At 49.2% G+C, this 17,168-nt stretch overlaps 1 protein-coding gene and 1 pseudogene across 5 annotated transcripts; both read left to right on the top strand.

Moving 5' to 3' along the window:
• Positions 1–3,501: 3,501 nt before the first annotated feature.
• LOC111746855 lies at positions 3,502–3,620 on the top strand (annotated as a pseudogene).
• A 4,020-nt stretch (positions 3,621–7,640) lies between these two features.
• LZTS3 (leucine zipper tumor suppressor family member 3) lies at positions 7,641–17,099 on the top strand. 5 transcript variants are annotated; one of them, XM_023537125.1, is made up of 5 exons: positions 7,641–7,770; positions 11,782–11,945; positions 12,529–13,005; positions 13,322–14,194; positions 14,539–17,099. In XM_023537125.1, exons 3-5 carry the CDS (start codon positions 12,547–12,549, stop codon positions 15,235–15,237), a joined length of 2,031 nt encoding a protein of 676 aa, XP_023392893.1. In that variant the 5' UTR covers positions 7,641–7,770; positions 11,782–11,945; positions 12,529–12,546; the 3' UTR covers positions 15,238–17,099. The 5 variants fall into 5 exon arrangements, with proteins under 5 accessions (XP_023392893.1, XP_011367974.1, XP_011367981.1 ...); XM_011369672.2 differs by having other exon boundaries at positions 11,782–11,967; XM_011369679.2 differs by having other exon boundaries at positions 11,782–11,970.
• Positions 17,100–17,168: the final 69 nt, after the last annotated feature.

The following is a 17,168-nucleotide window of genomic DNA, read 5'->3' as shown; positions in this document are numbered from 1 at the left end:
GTCTCTCTCAATAAGGAATCTTTTACATTAAGGACATATGTGTGTGCATATATACAGATAACTGAAGCAAAGTTTCACAGTGGTCCTTCACTTACCATGGCTTAGTGCATGTTGATATTTGCTTCTCGATTCTGTCTCCTTGCTGATGGTGGTTAAATTGACTTAATAACCCACTAACAGATCTCAGCCTACAATTTGAAAAACAGGATTCTAAGGAGCCTATTCCTTTTATATTGAGGACAGGCCTGAGGATCAGTATCTCGATAAGAGTTGTGTATCATATATAACTTGCCAAAAGAGTTGTACTAAAAGCAATTTATATTACAGTAGTGACATTGAAAAATAGTTTTACTTGGTTTATTCTGATAACATACATAATTTTTGGCTGGTTAATATATTATTTGGTTACTCATTCTAGCAAAATGTGTAAGGGAACCTTATGAGAGAATCTCCCAAATACCAATACTGTAACGAACTTATTTAAATATAACCTTTTGCATGGAACCTGCTAGATTGACACTGACTGGTTTTAGTTATTTTAACTTATATGATTTTACAATTTGACTTAATTTCTAACATGATACAAAAGACACATTCATAATAATGATACCAAAACTAAAACTAGTAATGTTCCAACTGTAGCATAACTGAGTAACTGAAATTTAATACCTCTGTCGTTTTATTTCCCTTTAACTATTTCTCATCAACAAGGTAGATCACGTCACTTTGTTGTTGAGCTAAACCCCACAGTTCACATAACTCAAATAACAGTGTAGTTGTATAGACACATGCTTGATGTCTAGTTCGGCAGTTGTCTTGGTGCCTTTTTAGTTTGTATATATTGCCTCACCTCAAAATAAGACCATAGTAACAAATATGAATAGATGAGAAATTATTTAACCTGTAATCATCGGGAAATTCTTGTTTTCCCACGTCTTAGCTACTATCCCTGCTGGGTGATAGCAACTCAGGAGAGGAAAAGTGGGCAAATGGTGAGTGAAGGACACATGGAAAGTTTGGGCCCCAAAGGCAGGTAATAAAAGTTTTATTTAACTACCACTATGTCTATCTGCAGTGATAATGTAAAAGGAGGCTTTCTGCTGGGCAAATTTATCCTAGCTTTTACAAAAACAAAATCTGGTAACATTTTTGGAGCTTGCATGTTTCCATAAAATTGATTAAAGATTTGGACATGACCACAATTTCCATGATGCAATAATCATTTTATTATTATTCTGCTTGGTGCTTTAAGAAGGACAAACATGCTTCACAATAGGTGTAAGTACATAAAACTCACTTGGGATGGTGGGCGGAGTGGTGGTTTGTATTCCTTTTGACTTTGTTTCTTAATATCTTGCAATAAGGTTTATATCGTATAGGTACAGATAAGTTTCTGTTAGTATTACATAAACAAAGCATCGATTATGTAAAAACAAAAAAAATGTTACAGAGGGACTCAGGAATGTAGAATTATAAACCATCTTCTAAAGTAAAATATGCAATTTGTAAAGAATAGTGGTTAAAAAAAGGAGAATGAAGTCTAATAATTTTTTGTATTTTTCCTTTTTTATTTTTTACAGGCTGTGTGTGTGTGTGTGTGTGTAAATATCAGCTAATCAGCTTATAAAACAGCTTGTAAAAGACTCCAACATACTTGGATCATAACTATTTCAGTTAGTTTTTTATTGGTTTAGATAACCTCCAAGACTTTTACTGGTTACTCTCAGGAATTTTTGGCCCAATTCCAGAGGTTATTTCCTCATAAAGCAAATGCAGCTGTAAAAAGATTTAATACAAACATCCAAACTTTTGCATGGATTAAATTGCCTTGTCTGCCCCTGAAATTTGGTGTTTGGAGGTAACTGGGATTCCCACATCATCCCAAAGAAGGTACAAGTCTCCTGGATTACTTGGTGGGTTGGATCCCAAAGGATCACAATAGTCTGCTAATTTGATTTTGATTTGCATCTCTTGAATATCAGCAGGGCTGATGATATTTTCAACTGTTTATTGGCCATTTGTGTTTTGTGAATGATCTATTTCTATCTTTTACCCATTTATCTATAGATCCAGGGTTTTTGCAATTTTATTCATCATTTAGCAAATGAATGCTGAGTGTTTATTTTATGCTTGCATTGGTTTTCTAGTGCTGCTATTACAAATTCCCACAAACTTAGTGGTGTAAAACAACACAAATTTATTATAGTTCTGTAGGTTAGAATTCCAACATGGGTCTTACTGAGCTAAAAATCAGGGTTGGGCTGTGTTCCTTTTGGAAGCTATTTTTTTGTCTTCGAGAGGTCACCACATTTCTTAGCTCATGAACCCCCTTCCTCCATCTGTAAAACTGGCTATGTTGCAGCTTTCTAACCATTCTTCTGTAATCACATCTCCCCCGGCTCTCTTCTGCCTTCCTCTTCCACTTTTAAGGATGCTGTGATTACTTTGGGCCTACCTAGATAATCCAGGATAATCTCCCTATTTTAGGGTTATCTGATTAGAAACCTTATTCTATTTACAATCTTTATTCTTTTTTGCCATGTAACCTAATGTAGTCATAGGTTCTGGGGATTAGGACTTGGACATCTTTGGGGCCATCATTCTGCTTAGAATATTAAGACGGAGATATGGAACTTTTAGAAAAGGATCCTGTCTGCATAGATGTTACAAACGAGAGGAGAAGACAGATAATTAATCAAGCACAGTTTTCTTCTTTTATATCATTTGTCAAATTTTGGCATTAAGATTATTCTACTTTTATAAAGTGAATGTGGGACCTTTTCATCTTTTCCTATGATTTGGAGTGAGCTCTATAAAGCTGTATAGATGAGTAGAACTCAGCTGTAATACAATCTAGGGCTAGTGCCATTTAAAAGATGGTTCTTCAATTCCTTTTGTAGTTATTAATCTTATTAAAATCATAATTAAAATAATGTTTAAGTAGCTTTTTCTATTTAGAAGCTTTAGTGCAACAAAATAAAATCTTGAAAAGATTATTTTATTATAGATAAATCGATTGCATCCTAAAAACCTCCAGATATACAGTTGGCTTACTCCCTCCTCTCCAAGTCTGTAACTTGAATGTCACCTTTTCAGTGAGGCCTTCCACTTTATCCCCAGCAATGTCAACTTCTTAGTACTTAACCACTTTCTAATCCACTATATATTTTACTTACCGTCTCCTTCCACTAGAATGCAAATTACATTGGGTCAGGGATTTTTGAGTAAATATTTAATATCTTAATAGTCTGCTCTTTCTAAATTTTCAGAGCTTATTCACCTGTTTATTCTTTTAAGCAGACTTCTTTGTTTTTACAAAAGTAATACATGCTTATCATAAAAAATGCAAGCATTACAGAAGTTCCTAGAGCCCTCTCTTCCACTTTATCGTACCCTGCAATCTCACCATCTCAAGGTAGCTGCTGTTAATAGTTTGATGTGTATCTTTCCAGACTTTTCTATGCACGTTCATGTACATTCTTTTAAAAATAATAGAAAAATGTCAATGGCCATGCTACCTTGAACGAGCCCGATCCCATCTGATCTCGGAAGCTAAGCAGGGTCGGGCCTAGTTAGTACTTGGGTGGGAGACCACCTAGGAAGACCAGGTGCTGTAGGCATAAAAAGAATAATAATAATAGAAAAGTTATATTATGAATACATGATTCTGCTACTTACTTTTTTCACTTAATATAGTCAACTTTCTATCTCAATACATAGACATTCATGTCATTCTTTTAAATAGCTTTCTATTGTTACATTGCATGGGATGCATTGTGATTCATATAATCAATCTATTAATAGATTGATGTATTTAGGTTAAAAAAATTTTTTTTTGCTATTACAGTAAGTACATCAGTGACTATCTTCATGCATCTCTCATATTACTTGTGATGGCATTTCTTCCCAGAAATGGAATTGCTGGGTCAGAGGACATACACATTCCACATTTTTATATATTACCCAGTTGTCCTCCAAAAAGTTATAGCAATTTATACTCTCAAAAACACTGAGTTCCTGTTTCCCTACAGCCTCACTCACACGGGGTATCATCAGTCTTCTTAATTTTTGTCAGTTTGATAGACTGGCTTCTTATTTTTTATTTTCTCAGCTTTCTTAAGATGACAGATTCTTGTTTTAATCGCCTCCCCTTTACTCCATTGATAAGGGAGCGATTTCCACCATAAGGTTATGGGGATGGCCAGACAATACCTGACACTGGACAGATAAGTTTGACAGTAATTTATTATTTACATATCCTCACAGGTCAGGGGATGAGGACACTAGGGCCACACAGGTGTTGTATTGGGGACTATAGTAAACAACCAGAGGCTGTGAGGGGCAGGCTTTATAGCAGTAAGAGGGTGAAGTGCCCCCTGGTTCCTGCAGGGATGCAATTCTGCTGGCTAACAGGGAACTGAAACCTGCTATTCAGAGATAAGCAGGAGCTGCACCTGGTCCATTTGATAAGGATTGTTTGGCTAGGGCAACTTTTGTTTAGGCCATTCGAGGCCCTCCTGCTTTCACCAGATGTCAGGGTGGCACAAACTACTAAATCTAATTTCAACTGTTCCTGGTTGAAATTCCTAATTACAAAGGTTCTTTTACTGATTTTTTGAATGATTTTTAGCCATCTACTATGACGATTGTTTTTTCTCATTTAACAATCTCATGGGTTATTAATTTCATATACAATGATATTTTATTTCCTTGAGTTATGTTTAGGAATTTTTTCCCTCTGAATTATGCTGTCTTTTTTTGGGAATTGGTGTAAGGAAAATTGTAGCTTCATAAAACGAAATAGCATACTAACTTTTCTGGGCTCTTATTGATTTATAGAGTGAGGATTATCTATTCATGGAAAGTTTGAGAGAATTCTTCCATTAAACCATCTGAGCCCAGAACCTTTTTTGGACATATTTCTCGGATAATGTTTTTGACCTCTTATTTTTAAATTTTACTTTCTGGAAAATGGTCCACTTTGTCAAGATTTTCATATACATTGGAATAGAGTCAGATGTGGTATTCTCTTATTTTCCTGTTGTTCTTAAGATGCAAAGCCACATTTTCTATGAAATAAGAACAGAGAACTAAAAAGAGAGATCGAGATCAAGACAGGTGAGGTAGAAATTGGCTAAAATGAAAGGAAAAAAGCAGAATTAAATATCTTATTGGAGAAAGCAAAGAGTACCCTTGACTTTGAAGAAAATTAAATCTGCGATGGTGGAGAAAAACTTGAGATACTCTCCCCGAATGCAGATAAAAAGAACAGAGATTTAACTGACAATGTGATAATTTTAGGGGAGAAAAAAACAAAATGCTCTGTTCACAGAATGGACAGGAACATATTAGAAGAAAACTTTTCTAAGCTGAAAAGATCTTTAATTTCTGGAAAATTAATAGAAAAAGGCTTATATGGGTAAAATGTTTGACTTTTGAGGATAAAAAGTCCCAAAAAACATCAGGCAAATTGCTCACCTAAAACAGACCAGCCCAGATTTTCTACAATTTTTTTTTAAAGATATAATTGACATATTACAATTGACCCTTGAACAATGGTGAGATTAGAGGTGCCAATTACCCACACACTGGAAAATGTGTATATAACTTTGACTCCCCCAAAACTTAACTACTGGTAGCCTACTATTGACCAGAAGCCTCACGAATAACAAACAGTTCATTAGCACATATTTTGTGTGTCATACATTTTTCTGGACTTCAAATGGCACCATATATGGTTCGTATGTGTTCGTAAGTGTTGACAAATTTTAACTTTTTATAATAGGTTTATATATATTTTATAGTAGTAATTGATAAAATAGATTGCTTGTATTTTATGTATTTGTGCATAAAAAAGTCATACTTGACTTTTTTCGTGATATTTCTAGGTTCATCTGCAAGTTTTTTCAAATTGTCACAAATCTCAAAAAAATTTTCCAATATGTTTATTGAAAAAAATCCACTTATAAGTGCACCTGCGCAGTTCAAACCCGTGTTGTTCAAGGGTCGACTATATTAGTTTCATGTGTACTTGCTACCATTTTAAAAGCCAAAAGAAAACGGGATAAGGACTAGAGAGTCTTGAAGGGAAAAGCTTGAGACTTAAGAATTCTACAGTTAAGCCATCACATATGTGTCCTGTAGAATGAATTCTAACCCTGGACAAAGGCTTAAAAAAACATAACATTGAGGAATCCTCCTGGAAATCACCAGTGAAGTGAGAGAAAGGTCTAAATGAGGAATAAAAAAATTAGAGCATAAAACTGGCAGTGAGACTGATACCGATTACACAAAATGTTGACAAAAGCCAAAAACAATGATTCAAATGATTTAGTGGCTTAAAAAAAGTGTAAACAAAAGCCGGGTCTATCATCCTGGATTAAGTGGACACATACAAGTAGGTATGAGGGTAGCAGGCCAAGAGATGGGAAGGCACATTAAATTTCTCATTACATGAGGAATATAAAAATGAATGATTTGTTATTGACTAATAATTTGTGAAATATAAACTTTTTATTTGATATTTACAGGCCACCACCAGAAGAATTAAAAACAGGCTTTCTGCCTTGCAAAACACTATAGAAGATAAATGCAAATATAGAAAAATTCAGAAAACAGGAAATAGCAAGAAATAAAAACTATAAAATAGGATGACAGAAAACCAAACAAATCAGCTATAACAGCAGAGATACAATGGGTTAAATCTCAGCCAGAGTGAAGGCGCTGTGGTTTTTAGGGCAGGCCCTTTGTACCCCCAGGCTTTTGCTAGTACTGAACCTTAGGCTTGGCTTTCGTCAAGGCTAAGGTCCCAGTTCCAGGTAGACCTCTTCAGTACTCCTGGGCTACCAGGGGCGGAATGAGCACTCTCCACAGAACGCGGCACGCGCGTGGGAAGCTGAAGCTCCGGGGCAGGGAGGAAGTCGCCACCTCTCTCACCACCCGATGCAGCGTGCGGGACGGGGTCGGGCCTCGTGTCAGGTGCAGGGCACAAGGTGAAAGCACTCAAACCCTGCTGAACTGTAATGTATGTCATTTTCCTCATCGCCCGCCTTTTCCCCCGGACGGTGAACCTTCGCGAGCAGCAAGTTTCAAATAGGCTGTTTGCTGACGGACGCAGTCACGACCCCTCGAAGCCTCCCACATGCCCGCTTGCGGTCTCGGCGCGGGGCCGGATCTTCCCTCCACTGTGTCTGATCCAGCGGTGACGCTTTGCCCCGCCCCCACCTTGCAGACTTGCAAGATCTCACGGTGTCAGGTGGGAGGCCGCGTCGGAAGCTGGAGAAGAATAGGGCTCAGGGCTCGGCGTCGGGAGCTCCTTCCCCAAGCCAGAGGTGCTCCTCACTGTCGCCAAAGATGTGGGGTTCAAGGAGGGCGTGGTACCACTGGATTTGTTGGAGAGACTGGGGGCTGAGCCCAAGGGTCTTGGCGGGTAACCGGCGACGAGGAAAGGAGCTTGAGGCAGACTCGCGGCGCCCTGGAGTAGGTTTAAACAGAGGGGTCTCAAGCGCAGGCTAGGACGCAGCGACCAAGGGGTTAAGGCGCTCCGCTCCGCCCCAGCCCCGGGATTGGTGGCCTCGGGAGGCGTGGCTGGAGGGCGGGTCCACGTTTGCCGCAGCCGCGGGTGGGCGGGGCCCGGGCGGGGAGCGGGAGGGGCGCGGAGCGGAGCCGGGCCCGCGCCGCGCGCCCCGCCGGGCGGGCTTCGGGCTGCGCCAGCGAGCCGGGCGGGTGGCGTCGGAGCCGAAGACCCCGCACCGGACCCTGAGGCAGCGAGTAAGTGAGACAGGCCCACCACGGCGTCCCTCTCGGCTCCGACCTGTCGCGGTGCCCACTGCACCGCGAGGCTCGTCGGACCGGACCCGGAGCTGGGGAGGGGGCGCGTCCCGCTGCTAGGGTCCCGGGGGGGGAGGGGAGTGGAGATGAGACCGATGATGTCATGGATGCTTCGCCGGGCCCGGGGGGAGGTGGCGGCCGGAGGGGGTGCGGCCCGGATTATGTCACCTCTTCCCTCTGCGCCCCGCCCCCCGGGGCCACACGCGTTGATGGGGAGCACCGCGAGGTGCGGGTGGGATTTCCCCCACCGCAAAGACCCCCGGGCACCTTCTCAGGATGGCCTGTGGCCGGGGTCTCCATCTGTGGCGCTGCGGGCCGTGGGCTGCTGGTGAATGGCGAACACCCCCCACCCCCGTGCGGAGGCTCATGTGTGCCCGCGTGTGTGTGCTGGGGGGGGGGCGCTGTCAGCCCCCTCAGTCCTGAAACATGGGCTTCATCACAGCCAGGATCTAGGGTATGGGCCCCTTCCCCGTTGTCGCCAAGGGAAGACGGATCTCCCCTCACACATCCCAACCAAGAAGTTCTGGAGACCTCTGCACCCCCAAAAGACCTACAGTGTCCCCGATCTCTCTTCTCCCTTAGTTCTTCCTCTCAGAAGCCCTTTCTGATTTTCCTGTCCAAATTCACTGCCTCTTTGCATTGCATATACTTAGCAGTCCCACACGCATCCTCTCTGCATCTCCTCAGTGCCAGGGCACAGAGACCCCCAAGACTTTGCCATCTGTGCACCCTGGGGCACACACAGGCCAGCCCCAGGGAAGCCTTAGACTGAAATCTCTCTGGATTAGCCTGAGCCAAGTGCTCCAAGGCCCCTCCCCACCATGGGCAATCAGGGATACTGTCCTGGGAGGCAGCATTTGGATTGGGCCTTGAAGGATGCAGGATGGGCACAGAGATCTGGGAAGAGATTGTGGAATGGAGAGGGGCTCAGGTCAGAGAAAATAAGATGAGCAGCAGAAGAGGCCTTGGGGGCCTGACTGCAAGCTCTGCTTTGGTTCTTGGGACAAAGAGGAATGCCAGGCATTTTACCCATAATACACTTACTTCTTAAGATTCCTGTAAGGTAGGTGTGAGAACTAGAGATGATATAACCTGCACGCAATTCCATCAGTGAGCTGGGATTTACACTTGGAGCTGATGCCTCCAGAACTGTCTAGTCTACTGTGCTTGGCACTGCTCATGGAAGAATTTGGGTAGAGCAGGGACAAGATTGGCTTTGCCCTTTAGAAAAAGTCCCCTGGCAGCTGCACGGGGGAGGGAGTGCAGGGGAAGAAAGGCCAGTGAGGAGCCCCCAGCAAGTGTGCTGGCAGGAGGGGCTGCTGACATCTTTAGGGGGTGAAGACCTCTGAGACCCCAAGAAAAGGGTGGAGTGTTCCTAGCTTTGAGAGCTACAAAAGTAGGGAGCTGGGTGGTCACTGTGGGTTGGAGGGACCTGCCCATGTAACTGCAGGTAAAGTCCATTTGGCTCCTTCGTGACTGCTAATACTGTGTGTAATGTCCCAGGCACTGCGAGTTGGTGGGACAGAGATAGAGGCAGAGTCAGGCAAGCTGTTATCCCAGGTTGTTGAGCTAATGCCATGAGGCCACCTTTGCAGACCACACTAAGTTACCTAGGTCAATTTCTGCCTACCAGGAAAACATATGTCCCTCCTTGTCCTGCCAGCTCCCTGGTGGGGTTTTGAGGAAACAAGCTTGGAAGAGACAAAAGACAGGGAACACTTGCATGGAGTTGACTATGACAAATTAGAATTATGACAAGAAATTCTTTGGGGAGCGAGTCTTGAGGGAGAGCTGCTGTGGGTTGGCAGTCAAGAATTCCCCAGGTAGTGCCTGGGTATAAGAGGCTCAGGAAACAGTCCTGGGACCTCATTTCCATCCAGGACTCTGGGTATCTGAATCTGGCTGGGGACCACATACACTCCAGGGAAACAATAGGGCAGAGTGGCATATGAATAGCCTTAACCTATGGTCAGATTCTTCTTTCCTGGATCTCAGAGAAGGTAGTACTACATGTTTGTACTGCACCTTACAGTTTACAAACCACCTTCCCGAGCATTATTATCCCATCAGTCTCATGATCAGTAGGATCACTTTTGAGGTTTGCTCTTGCACAGACCCAAACCTCTGGTGCAGCCCTCTTGCCTAGATTTCTGATCTTACTGTTGGTGGCTTCCTCCAGCATATCAACACACTCAGATTTCTACCATGTTTAATTTTAAAATTAGAAAAAAGCCCTTGAATCTCAAATCACTTAAATGACGACTTTCTTTGGCTTTCTTTTAGTGGGGAATCTTCCATCTTTCCCTCCAGACCCCTCTACTCCTGTAGTCTGGCTTTGCCTTGTACCACCTTTCTGAAACCATTCTCTCATAGACCCCAGTGATGTTTCCACCTGCCAAATCCAGGGCACACTCTCCAATGTCAATTTACCTGGCCCCTATTTAACACCAGAGCTGCCACCACATTCTTGAAGCACCCCCATCTCCTGGCCTTCTTCCTGCTCCTGCACTGCCTCCCAAGCCTCTGGGGCTCTGCCCACACTACCTTTTCTCCCATCCCCTGAACCCCATCTGTATGAAGTTTTGTCAGTTCCTCTTCCCACTGGTTTCAAGCCCAGGCCACACTCAGCCTCCATCCTCCCAGTCTTCTGCTGCTCCCTACACTGCACCAGGGGTGGTGAGAGAAGGGGGCCATGATTAGGGTAGGAGGGTGATTTCTGAGTTGAGGGGTAGTGGGTTGGAGTATGCTGGGAGTGAAGGCAGAGCAGGGACTAGGGTGACGCATGAGAGTCCCTTATAGCACCAAAGTAAGGAGGCCCTTACTCTGTCTCAGGGTCTACACTTGCTGATCCTACACTTAAATTGTGCCCTAGGATACAGATTAGCCAAAGGAAGGAAGGTGGTAAAGTGCTGCTTTCCACACCTAGCGGGCAGACTCTGAGAGAATGGAATTTCACAAAGACAGTGTGGATTGGCTTGGTGGTGAACTTTCCAACTACCTAAGGCTATAATTCCAGGTCTGGTGGCCAGAAGACTTCTGAAGGGCAAAAGCTTTGTCAGGCTTCCCTCGTCTGGGGCCTAATAGGACAGACACATTAGAAGTGGGCATCTGAGTAGAAGATAGTCTGAAGAGTGCTCAAGGGGTGGTGGTGTGCCACCTGGACCCCTTCACCTTGGTAGAGGAGGGCTCCCTGCCTGACTTCTGATGGAAGCAGGAGGTAAGGGCCTAAAGGGGGTCTGAAGGGAGCCCTTGCCATCTCTGGCACATGTATTTGAGCGACCACACCTGTAGCAGGAACTGCCTGGGCTGGATTATGCGGATCACTGGGGCAGGTGTTCCCAGGCGCGGACTTAAGACAAAGGAACCAGGAAGCGGGGCCTCCTGAGCACAGGTAACCCGAGGCCCTTTTGGCCCTGTACCTGTGGATTGGCCTTGAAGAGTGGGGGCGCATGCACACAGAGGGGCGCAGAGGACTTCACGGTGCCCTGAGCAGGGTCAAGGTCCACAGGGAGCGGGGTAGGGGAGTAATCCAGGAAGTCTTCCCGGAGGCGGTGAATTTTTAGCGCGGTTCCGCGGAATCCTCCAGGGCGCCGCCGGGTGCGACGGCCCCGCCCCTCCCCGCCCACTTGTGAGAAAGATAGGCCCTGAGAGAAGCAAGACGAGCCCCGGCAGCCGGTGGCATTGTGTCCTCCGCCCCAGCCTTGACCGGCTTTGGGGCCTCTGCCGAGATACTGGACACGGGGAGGGGTTCCTCCGTGCCAGGCCCCCATGCAGCCGACTTCAGACGACCTTCGGGAGGGCTCTCCGGCCATGCACTGCAGCTGCGGGGGGTGGGGCGTTGCTCCTGCCTCCGCCCCCCAAGACTCCAGTCTCCTCGCGCGCCAGCCGCCTGGGGGCGCCCGGCACGTGGCATCCCCACGAGGTATGTCCTTCATTCCTCCCATTTCACAGAGGAGAAAACTGCAGTTCGGGATGGCTCAGTCGGCCCGTCCAAAATCGCACAGCTGGTTCGGGCCGAGCCCCGACTTCGAGAGTGAGGCACATGGCCCCTGCAGACCGGGCCTCGGAGGATCCCAGGCTTGAGGACCCGTCGGCTCCCCAGCCCCCTTGGAAAGGCAAGGAGAGGAGCCTGCGCTGGTAGTGAGCCTCCACTTCTGCCCTTGACTGCAACACTCTAGGTTAGGGTGCCGGGAAGGACCCCAACCACAAGTTTTGGATAGGGGTGGGTTTCTCTCCTTTAACTTATGAGGTTTCCTTTCGGATTCAGGTACTGCTGTCCCTTCCAGCCCCATCTCCCTGCCCATGAGGTTAGGATGTAAGGGCCCAGGTCCGGGGGGAAAAGAACTCTTAAGTTCTATGGGTTGCAGTAAATAATTGAGGGGGCCACTGAGTCTGGGAAGCTTGTAGGAGGAGGTGGGGTTGAGGAGTGGAATACCAAGCTGAGCAGTTGGGAAGGTATGTGTATGGTGTCCTGGGCTGGGTTGGGCTTTGTCAGGTGGGCAACAGGCAGCCCCATTACAAAGCAATCATTCTTACCCCAGCCCCATTCTTCCACCTGAGGTGTCTGAAACTCTTACACCCATTGTAGGGAAGAAGACACTGAGGGGTGGCGTGAGGGTGGTGCTGGGGCTGACTTGGCTTGGGTAGTGGGTGTGGGGGTGGGGCTGACCTATCTTGCCTTCCCACCTATGCCCACAGTGCACTTCTGGCTTAGTCATGGCGAAGCTGGAGACGTTGCCTGTGCGCGCTGACTCAGGGCGGGATCCCCTCCTGGCCTTTGCCCCGCGGCCCTCTGAGCTTGGACCCCCAGACCCTCGCCTGGCCATGGGTAGTGTGGGCAGTGGGGTGGCCCATGCCCAAGAGTTCGCCATGAAGAGTGTGGGTACCCGTACAGGGGGTGGGGGCGGCCAGGGCAGTTTCCCTGGTCCCCGTGGCAGCGGGGCCAGCAGGGAGAGGCCAGGCCGCTACCCGTCAGAGGACAAGGCTCTCGCCAACTCCCTCTACCTCAATGGTGAGCTGCGGGGCAGTGACCACACAGATGTCTGCGGAAATGTGGTGGGCAGCAGTGGTGGCAGCAGCAGCAGCAGTGGCGGCAGCAGTGACAAGGCCCCACCACAGTATCGTGAGCCCAGCCACCCACCTAAGCTCCTGGCCACCTCGGGCAAGCTAGACCAGGTCAGTCCCCAGGGCCTTTTTCTGGGAATGGGAGGCATCCCTAGAACTCTTTCTTGGAGTTTGGGTGATAGGTACCAGGAGGGAGGCTAGGCTGGGGAGCCGTGGAGTGGGGCCTTGGAGGCCAAGTCCAGCTTGTGGGACCAGGTCAAAGCCTTGGCTTGGGGGTGCCATAAGGTAGAGACCCAGCCCTGAGCAACTCCTGGGATGGAGATCAATGGGAATGGGAGGTGAGACTGAACAGGTCTTGGCCAGAGGAAAGAGGCTGGGGTTAAGGCCCCATCCTGATGCCCGCTCCCCTTTCCTTGCTTTTATGCAGTGCTCAGAGCCACTAGTTCGGCCTTCTGCCTTCAAGCCCGTTGTACCCAAGAACTTCCACTCCATGCAGAACTTGTGTCCCCCACAGACCAATGAGACCCCTGAGGGACGACAGGGCCCTGGTGGCCTCAAGGGCGGACTGGACAAGTCTCGGACCATGACCCCAGCGGGCGGGGGTGGGGGCGGCCTCTCAGATTCAGGCCGGAACTCACTCACAAGCCTGCCCACGTACAGCTCCAGCTATAGCCAACACCTGGCACCCCTCAGTGCCTCCACGAGCCACATCAACCGCATTGGCACTGCCAGCTATGGTAGTAGTAGTGGCAGCGGCGGCAGCACTGGTGGTGGTGGGTTGGGCTACCAGGACCTGGCGACCTCCGACAGTGGGCGGGCCTCCTCCAAGAGCGGGTCATCCTCATCCATGGGGAGGCCTGGCCACCTTGGATCAGGAGAGGGCGGAGGTGGAGGCCTGCCATTTGCGGCCTGCTCACCACCCTCGCCTAGTGCTCTGATCCAGGAACTAGAGGAGCGCCTATGGGAGAAAGAGCAGGAGGTGGCAGCTCTGCGGCGGAGCCTGGAGCAGAGTGAGGCAGCGGTAGCCCAGGTGCTGGAGGAGCGGCAGAAGGCGTGGGAGCGTGAGCTGGCAGAGCTGCGGCAGGGCTGCAGCGGGAAGCTGCAGCAGGTGGCCCGCCGCGCCCAGCGTGCACAGCAGGGCCTACAGCTACAGGTGCTGCGGCTGCAGCAGGACAAGAAGCAGCTGCAGGAGGAGGCAGCCCGGCTGATGCGGCAGCGTGAAGAGCTTGAGGACAAAGTGGCCGCCTGCCAGAAGGAGCAGGCCGACTTCCTACCCCGGATGGAGGAAACTAAGTGGGAGGTGCGGGTTGGGGCTTTGGGCCTTCTCCCTCTACATCCTCTTCCTTCTGTCCACTGGAGAAACCCAGAATAGTAGCCCATCACAAGGGATGAGAAAGGAATGGGGGCGGGGGGCAAAATCAATTAGGAGTGTCTGTGAGGGCAAGAGGTGTCCCTGGGCTGGATGAGATTGGCATGTCTGTCCTGAGTCTGAATGGGCCCTGTGTGTCACTTCTGCCCAGTCTGATGCTTTGGGGAGCCCTGGGGAAGCTTGGTACCTCTGGGGCTGGATAGGAGAATGGGGTGGGGTGAGCAGAGCTCTACCTTCACTCTGGCTTCTCCCACCCGACCCTGCCCACTGCCCAGGTGTGCCAGAAGGCCGGGGAGATTTCCCTTCTGAAGCAGCAGCTGAAGGACTCACAGGCCGATGTGTCCCAGAAGCTGAGTGAGATTGTAGGGCTGCGCTCCCAGCTGCGGGAGGGCCGGGCCTCACTGCGGGAGAAGGAGGAACAGCTGCTCAGCCTGAGGGACTCCTTCAGCAGCAAGCAGGCCAGCCTGGAGCTGGCTGAGGGAGAGCTGCCTACCACCTGCCTCAAGCCAGCGCTGACTCCCGTGGACCCAGCCGAGCCGCAGGATGCACTGGCCACTTGCGAGAGTGATGAGGCCAAGATGCGCAGGCAGGCCGGCGTGGCCGCCGCTGCCTCCTTGGTCTCCTTGGAAGGGGAGGTGGATGCTGGTGGGGAGAATGGGACACGGGCCCTGCGGAGGGAGGTGGGGCGACTGCAGGCCGAGCTGGCAGCTGAGCGGAGAGCCCGGGAGCGCCAGGGAGCCAGCTTTGCTGAGGAGCGCCGCGTGTGGCTGGAGGAGAAGGAGAAGGTCATCGAGTATCAGAAGCAGCTTCAGCTGAGCTATGTAGAGATGTACCAGCGCAATCAGCAGCTGGAGCGCCGGCTGCGGGAGCGCGGGGCCGCGGGAGGTGCCAGCACACCCACTCCCCAACATGGCGAGGAGAAGAAAGCCTGGACCCCCTCCCGCCTGGAGCGCATTGAGTCCACAGAAATCTGATCCCTGACCTGGGATTGTGGTCTTTTGATAAATGCCCTGTCAAAGGCCAGAGTCTCCAGTATCCCCTCCCACCATCTCTCTTCCCCATGCCAGTTTCCTCATATCCCCAGACCAAAGAGGTTCTCAAAGCAGCTGTGGCCAGATCAGATCCCTCACCTCCCTGTACTGAGTGCCCTCCCAGCTCCGCCATTGCCCCCCTGGGCAGCCCACTTGGATCCTCCTCCTGAGGAGGTAATGGGGAGGGCAGAGCGAGTGGGGATGAAGGGTCCAGGCTCCCTTTGTTGACACACCCTTGTTGGAGATAGAGGCGGCAGGCCTTCAGCACCATGAGGTGCCCTAGCCCCTTGATGGGTCTGAGCTGCTACTGTTGGCTACCCTGTGTCCAGTGATGCTCTCTGTGCTCACCTTCTAGGCCATGTAGCTTGAGGGGGCTTGCATGGGGTCTGCTGAAACTGACAGACCTTGGGCTCCTGGCCTCTCTCCTTCCTGCACTATTCTCCCTCCCTCTGGGCAGATTGGCAGGACAAGTAGAAGCAGATGGCCTGCCTGTGGTTGAGAGGGCTACCTGCCCAGCCCCTCCCCCCCCAAGGTCTCTTTGGCCCAGGCCTCAGAGCTTGGCTTGGTCTTAAACGTGTGTCCATATGTGTGTGTTGGGGGATGGACGGGCTGAGGCTGGAGGCTCAGTGCCAGGGAAGATCTGCCTTCCTGTTCCTGGGAAGGGTCACCTGGAGGCTTCCTAGCTCTACCCAACCCCCCTTTTGGCCAGGATCTAAGGGCAACAGCCCCATCTGCTTGGCTAACCCCACACCCAAGGCCACTGTCTGGCTCTAACTACAGCTATTATGTGCTACCTGCCTCTCAGGCACTCCCCTCACCCAGTTCCTGAGGTCATGAGTGTCTGTAATGTCTTCCTGTGTCTTCCCCATTCTATTCCCTAGCTTCATGCTTTCATGGTCAGAACATCATTGTCCCAGGCCACCTCTTCCCCCAAACCTCACCTTTTCTTCCAGTAGAAAATTCTGCTTGATTTTTGGTGCACTGCCCACTTCCAAGCTCCACTGGGCCCAAGCCTAAGCCTGAGGCTCTTGTTTTGGGGGCAGGTGTGGTGGTGATTGTGATTGCCCTTGAGGAACAGGCTGACCTGAAAGGAACGTTGACCCTTGGGTTCCCAGGGCCCTGAGGTAGCCCAGTGTTTGTCCGGGGGAGGCCTGGCATGGCCATCAATGGGAGTTGGGACAGCAATGTGACTTCCTCCTTTCTGGGCCCTCTCAGAGTCCATCTTCCCAAGATAGGAAGGGAAAGGCAAATTTCTAATTCACCAGCAATAAAAATTAGAGGAGGGTTGGGCCCTTAGTCCTGATATTTCTGTTTTTACTCTCTTCCTTCTACCCCCAAGACTGAGTTTGGGGGAAGGGCGGAGAGAGCTGGCAACTACTGTGAGCAAGTCCCCAACCCCTGACCAGCCTCCTCCCATGACTGGTGACTGTTTAACAAGCTGTGCATCCTCCACAAAAACAGGAGTGCCCCTCTGTGTGGCCTCTATCCCTTTGCACAGCCCCTTCCCGTGGCCCTCACCAGATTGCTGAACTGGTTTGGGGGCCATCCTGGCAATCACTGCCCATTCCACTGACCCCTCACTCCACCTGCCCTCGCACCTGGGCCTGGGCCAGAGGGGCAGGGGGAAGAGAAGGCATTAGTAGGGAAAAAAAAAGAAAAAGAAAAATATGAACAGACTCAGCTTTGGGACTTCCAACCACAAAATAAATTATATATAAATATATATAAATATATATCTCTACCATATGTGATAGAAAAACTTCATTTTCTTTTCCCAAAGAAATAAAATGGAGAATGGCTCCTGAGTGGCATTCTTTGGCCTGTTCGTGTCTTTGCAGATGTGGGAGGCCTGGGTGTGGAGGGCAAAGCCGGAC

Source organism: Pteropus vampyrus, unplaced genomic scaffold, assembly GCF_000151845.1.
Source record: "Pteropus vampyrus isolate Shadow unplaced genomic scaffold, Pvam_2.0 Scaffold7, whole genome shotgun sequence".
Classification (NCBI taxonomy): domain Eukaryota; kingdom Metazoa; phylum Chordata; class Mammalia; order Chiroptera; family Pteropodidae; genus Pteropus; species Pteropus vampyrus.
This window is presented reverse-complemented; position numbering and strand designations above follow the sequence as displayed.

Coding starts and splice junctions, on each gene's coding strand:
- LZTS3 (XM_023537125.1), top strand. CDS start 12,547: ATGGCGAAGCTGGAGACGTTGCCTGTGCGCGCTGACTCAGGGCGGGAT. Junction 13,006..13,321: donor CCTCGGGCAAGCTAGACCAG/GTCAGTCCCCAG, acceptor GCTTTTATGCAG/TGCTCAGAGCCACTAGTTCG. Junction 14,195..14,538: donor TGGAGGAAACTAAGTGGGAG/GTGCGGGTTGGG, acceptor CCCACTGCCCAG/GTGTGCCAGAAGGCCGGGGA.